The sequence below is a fragment of the Marmota marmota genome, unplaced genomic scaffold (genome assembly GCF_001458135.2).
Source record: "Marmota marmota marmota unplaced genomic scaffold, marMar, whole genome shotgun sequence".
Taxonomy (NCBI): domain Eukaryota; kingdom Metazoa; phylum Chordata; class Mammalia; order Rodentia; family Sciuridae; genus Marmota; species Marmota marmota.
In genome coordinates this window covers 3475667-3481814 of record NW_026000138.1, presented here as the reverse complement: position 1 = coordinate 3481814, position 6148 = coordinate 3475667, and the positions used below count along the sequence as shown (strand labels likewise).

At 53.7% G+C, this 6148-nt stretch overlaps 1 protein-coding gene across 2 annotated transcripts in view; it reads left to right on the top strand.

Moving 5' to 3' along the window:
• The first annotated feature begins 6 nt into the window (after positions 1-6).
• Positions 7-6148, top strand: part of Hvcn1 (hydrogen voltage gated channel 1) — a 33732-nt gene continuing 27590 nt past the window's right edge. For both annotated transcript variants that reach the window (XM_048785593.1, XM_015502507.2), the window contains exons 1-2: positions 7-338; positions 4326-4365. In XM_048785593.1, coding sequence (XP_048641550.1) covers positions 4345-4365 — 21 coding nt within the window. In that variant the 5' untranslated portion in view covers positions 7-338; positions 4326-4344. The remainder of the gene's footprint in view (positions 339-4325; positions 4366-6148) is intronic.

The window sequence follows — 6148 nt, the reverse complement described above, 5'->3', positions numbered from 1 at the left end:
CCTCGCGACGGGACTCGCCGGACCCGCCCGCAGCCGCGCCCGTGCTCGGCGCCCCGGCGGGCGGAGGGACCCCGGGACCCCGCGTTGCCAGGTGCCAGGCTGCAGGGCAGCCCTCCCGCCGCGGCCTTGTCCCCCTGGGGTCCAGTTCCAAGAACCGTCCTCTCTCACCGCGTGCGACCCGGCCAGGTGCCATCACTTCATCACCCAGGGCAGCAACAGGTGGCGCAGCGCCCATCGCGGTCTCCCTCCCGCTCACAGGTGGAGACGCCGGGACTTGGAGAGGCCGCGCGGTACCTTGGGTCGCAGCCGAAGGAGGCAGAGCCTGAACTCACAGCCAGGTCTGTGTGGAGCCCCGTCCTTCCATCCCTCTGTCCTGCCCCCGCCCCTGCTGCCCAGGGGGACAGGGACAGGGAAGGCAGGCGGGGTGCCCCAGGAGGAGCCCGAAGTGAGCCCCCAACCCGTCCCTGCAGAAGGAAGGCCTAGGGCAGCAGGTCCTTCAACTGGAAATTCCTTGGAACACCCACTCTTGGGTCAGGGGAGCTAAGGAACAATAATGGTGGGCTAGGGTTGGGGTGACCTCCAGGAGAGAGGGGGGGTTTTCCTCTCAGCCAGCCCCCTCCAGGAATGCTGGAGGTTCCTCTGCCAGGCCGGGGCAGGGGATCTTGCAGGCTTAGCCATGTGACTTTGTCGCTTTGTGTCTCAAGTTTCCTTATCTGCCCCCTGGGGTTCAGCCTGGCACCTACCTCACAGGATGCCGAGGAGATTAAGTGAGATGCCTGGTGTAAAGACTTAGCTCGGCTTCCTACCAAGCTGTGTCCCCTCCCTCCCATCCCACACCTCTGGAAGCGCTCCTCCTCCTGGGCCCCTCAAACCTCAGGCTGGTGGGGCTTTAGATCTGCAGTATTTCGGGAGGTCCCCCTACCAGGAACTTGAGTAAAACCAAGATCAGAGCCAGCAACTTCTCCCCTTCGAGTCCCCTGGGGGAAAGCTGGTGAGGACAGGGTTTTGACAAGCTTTGAGCTAAGGCTTGCATAATTCCAGTCTCCTCTGCGGCCTCCAGCCCTCCCCCACCACATTGCTGTCTAGCAAGGAGGAAGCCCAGAGAGCTCTTGCCACAGCCTAGCTCGCCTTGGTGCCTTGGTTCTCCATTCCCCACCCCACACCATCTCCCCCTAAGCATATCCAAGTCTGGCCTCTGTGTTCTCACTTTGATCCCCAAGTTCAGGCCATTGTCACCGTCACTGAGGGCCTCCCCTTGGCCTCCCTGCAGCACTCTTGACCCCAAACCCTCATCTACCTTCCATACTTGGGCCCCAAGTGATTATTCTTTTTCTTTCTTTCTTTCTTTTTTTTGGGGGGGGAGGTACTGGGGATGAACCCAGGGCTGCTTAACCACTGAGCCACATCCCCAGCCCTTTTTATATTTAACTTTGAGACAGGGTGTCGCTGAGTTGCTGAGGCTGGCTTTGAACTTGCAATCCTCCTGCTTCACTCTTGACTCATCTCCTGCCGCTGTCCTCCATCAGGAGTCTCCCCATTCTCCCAAGCTTCTTGCTCTCTCAAGGGGTGAGAGCAAAGGCTCTCCTTTCCCCAGGAACGCCTTTCCCTGAAATCTCGAATGACTGGTCCCCTTGATGTTCAGGAAACTATAGATGTCACTTCCTCAGGAGTCTGACCACTCCACTTGCAGGAGCCTCCCTCGCACGCTGGCTGCTGGCTGCTTTCTAGTGCGTGACCAGGTTTTTTCCTTCCCAGCACACAGCTGAGGGTGGCGGGTGGGGGGGGGTGGCGGCGGGGTGTGTGTGATCTCGCTTATGTATTTCTTTCCTTGGGTTTTGTTTTTTTGTCTCCTGGGGCTGAAACATCAGCCTACCCTTGACCTGACCTCTTTTTCTTGCCTCTTCACACAGCACAGTTCTTGGCATCTGGTAAAGGTTCAGATGATTTTGTACAATCGCCAGCAGAATGTAAAGCACCAGAGGCCTCCATTTCTCCCTTCTTGTTGCTCACCAGAGTTATTTCTGCCTCTCTGCATAGACCTCAATATTGTCACTCCTCCCAGTAGCCCTCTGCCTTCCTCAGCTTTTCCCTAAGGGGGGGCTGTTCTAGATTGTACCCAGAATATCCAGTTTAGCTGTAAACATTGTTGTACATTTGTGTAAATATTGTCATTGCTGTCAGATGACTTCTTTGACATATAATTTCCAAAATGAAGTGTTCAGGTCAGGGGTCTGATCATCTTGAAGGCAGCAGACCCTTGTTGCCAGATGCCCATTAGAGCAGTGATCCCCACAAGTGTGCATAAGTTTCTCCACAGGCCTGTGAGCATCATGCTTTATCACTTTTATTTGTCTTGACTAGTTTAATGGGGGAGAGCCTGGGAGTTCTACATTTTCTGCTGCTTGAATGGGTGAAGCTGGGTGTTCGTGGGTGCCAGCTCTGCTTCCTATCTTGTGAGGAAGGGACCCTCCAGAGCACCTTGGTCCTTCCCTTCACCTTCATCTGTGTAAAGGAGCTGCTGGAGCCCATCTCATGCAGAAGGGGTGAGGGAGGCCCCGGGGTGCTGGGCCAGGGCTGCACTGAGCTAAACTCACCGGCTGCAGACGCTGCTCTGTTAGCCAACCCAAAAGAAGCTCTCCACAGTCCTGTGTGCACCCAGACTGTGGGAGAGGAGAGAAAGCCGGGGTTTGCTTTATTTTATTTTTTTAATGTGAATTTTTTCCCCAAATGCTAATATTTTACTCTTTTAATTATAAAAATAACACAAATCGTGTAGAATTACTCATTGGCACATTGAGGCAAGAAAAGACTGGGGAACCTAACTGTCCATCACTAGTGGCGCCCACACACGTCTCTACAGGGGACTCCTATGTGGCTATTACAAGGAGTGCCCTTGACCCTCAGCGTGCTGGCTGTGCTAGTCTCCTTTTGCCATTGATCAAATACCACAGACTTGGTGGCTTGACACAACCCACATTTGTTCCTGTACAGATCTGTGGGTCAGGAGTCTATGCTCAGTCTCTGTGAGCCTGAAGGGGGTGCTGCCGGGGCTGCCCTGCTTCCTCAGACTGGGGGCGGGGGACTCTGGTGGCCCATCCTACCAACTTCTAGAGGTGCCTGCAGCGGGCCCTTCGTCTTCAAAGCCAACAGCTTAGGCACCTCCCGATCTCTGTGTCCTCTGCTTCACATCTACCTCCACTTACAAAGACCCCCCCTGAGTTCAGTGGGTCCACTGGATAATCCCCCATCTCAGAATTCTTATAGTTCAGACTTTGCAGAAGCAAAGAGGAGGACAGTCACTCAAGCCCAAGTCCAGGTTACTCCCTCTGCTCCCAAAGATGACCACTGTGAACACTCTCACTGCTTCCCTTATAGACTTAAAAAAAAAAAAAAAAGCTTTTAAAGCACGTGCATATTTTTCCTATGTAGATGGGGCCATCCTGCCCCTGCCATGCTGTGACAGGATCTTCTTTCTCTTTTCTACATCTACACTTGCAGACTATGCACCCTCCCACTGCTCAGGTGCACAGCAGCCAACCACCCACATCCCTGGTAGGCGTGTGAGTCTTTTTCAGAGCCCCCCACTGCAGGGCATTGTCTGTCTTTGGAATTGGAGTGAAATTTCCATAGCATTAAATGGACCAGGTTGAAGCTCCTAATTCAGTAGCATTGAGTGCATTTGCAATATCGTGCTGCCATCAAGCCATCCCGTGGATCTAATTCCAGAGCAGTCATCACCCTAAGAGGAAACCCTTTAAGCAGCCACTCCCTGCTCTTCCCTTCCCCTGGTCCCCAGCATCCACCAGTCTCCTTCATGTCTCCATGGTTCTGCCTATTCTGGCTGTTTCATACAAGTGGGGATCACATGGTATGTGCATATTGTGTCCAGCCACCTTTTCTTAGCATAGAGTTTTCAAGGTTCATCTGTGTCTTTGCAGGGGTCAGTGCTTCATTTCTGTTTGTGGCTGCGTAATACTCCATGGCATGGATATACCACATTCTGTTTATCCATACCCATCAATGGACATATGGGTTGTTTCCACCTTTCAGAGATGGTGAATACTTCTACTACATATTGTTCACCATCTCCAAAATGTGGACCAAGTACTCCAACAGGTGTTTGTTGGAGTTCTTGTTTTCAGTTCTTTTGGGGTGTGTATCCAGGGTACATGTCCTTCTACATACATTGTGAGCTTTATGCTATTTTCAAACTCTGTTGACACTAAGTTAACATAGACCTAATCTGTAAGGAGAGATTGCCAGGTGCATGCTGGGGCCACAGCAGCAGACTGACAGATCCAAACAAATATGTTCTTGTTTTCCAGATCCAGAGACCGCAAGAAGATGGCCTCCAGTGATGTAAAGGTAAATTCCTGTTTTAACAACCCTGAGTCACAAAGCCCGGCCCTTCACCTCCTTATGCCTCAGTGTCCTCCTCTGGAAGATGACAGAAAGATTAGTTCCCACCTCAGCCCCAAGGGCTGTCAGGAGGATCAAGGAATCGGGGTCTGCAGACACCAGGGAGATGCTGAGTCTGTTGGGACTTTTCTTTAGCATCCCGTCTTACAGGTCAGGATATTTGGACACAGAGACCTAAAGCCACTTGCTCAGAATCACACAGCTGGGAAGTGGCAAATCGGGTTTCAACCCAGCCTGACTTCACAGCAAAGCTTGGCCTCCTGTGTCCTGTGGCCATCCCATGCAGGACTTGACATTGGGGTGTGGGTTGGTTGGGTTTGGGGTATATCAGTGGTAAAAGTTGCAAGGGGGGAAGGAAGTGTCGGCTTCCCCTTCCAGAGTTCCTCCCAAGGGCCTGGGGGCCGGCTGTGGAGGGGCGAGCTACAGGAGCCTACGGTGGCAGCGGGGTGCCTGGGGCAGACCCAAGAAGCCACATGGGGGTCAGCAGGACACAGAGTGGTAGCAACCTGTGTGTCCTCATGTGCGTGGCAGGTGGCCAAGTGGCTGTGAGAGTTAGGTGGTCCCCAAGTTCCAGGTAACAAAGTGTCGAAGAAAGGTGTGGAAATGGCGGTGACTTTTCTTTTGTTTGCAATTCTCCTTTAAGTTAAGTGAACCAAAAAGGTACAGGCAGCTGGGTTGACCCCGGCGAGGCCAGCGCCGGGGCACCTGTGCTGGGGACTTGCTCAGCCCCTGCAGCTGTGCTGAGCAGAGGTGACAGTGTGTATCAAGATTGGTGAGGATGTTGGCATTCAAGTGTGTCCATCTCATTAAGGGAAAGGAAACAATCCATCAAAAGGAAAAAGTCACTTGTGGCGCTATGTTCTTAGCGTGTCAGATGCCGCTGACTGTACCTGCGCCGTTATTGCATGTGCTGTGAAGAACGGGGTCCCCGGCAGGCCACGGGGGAGTGCCGAGGCCTGGCTTTGACCCCCAGCACCGCGGGGAAAACGCAAAACAGGCAAAGGCACATCTCGATCCCAGAGCTATGAGAAAACATGGTCTTGGTGTTGCTGATAAAGGTGCTAAAAATGAGAAGCCGTCAGGTTCAGTAAGACCCTCTGACTCCTCAGGAACTTTCTTGGCCATCGAAAAGGCCTGTCCCTGGTCTCCGGTCCTTGATTATAATTGTCAAAGATGCAAATCTGAGAGGAGGTGGTGGAAGAGGTGGGGAGGTGACAGAGGTCTGGATTGTTGCTGTTCCCTTTTGTGGCCGTGCTTTTGCCCCATCCCCACTAGACAGAGTGGAGTAGGGCAAAGTCTGTTCGCCAGGTAAAGCCGGGCAGGGGTCCCGAGGAGGCGGGCGTCTGACTGAAGCTGGGCAGGTGCAGGGGAGGGGGGCGCCTTGTCACAGGCCGTCACCAGGGCATGGCCCCTGCAAGGCAACGGGAGGCTGAACCAACAGGGGACACACCTTGGGGAGCTCCTGGGGGTCACCACACCAAGGCTGGCCCTGGACAGCACGTCCAGGAGCTGGGAAGAGGGGTCAGGACCACCTGGGACAAACCCGCCTCTTCCTGGCCAAAGATCAGGCTTGTGTTCGTGGTCGAGCTGGTCAGGCTCCTCGTGTCCTGAGAACCGAGCCTTCGTGGCTTTGCCCCTAGAGCTGTTTCATTGACTGGTTCTCCTGGTCTTTAAGAAGAAAACAGCCATTTTGTGGGAGAAAGCAGTGGGATTTCCAGCCCCAGGCAGA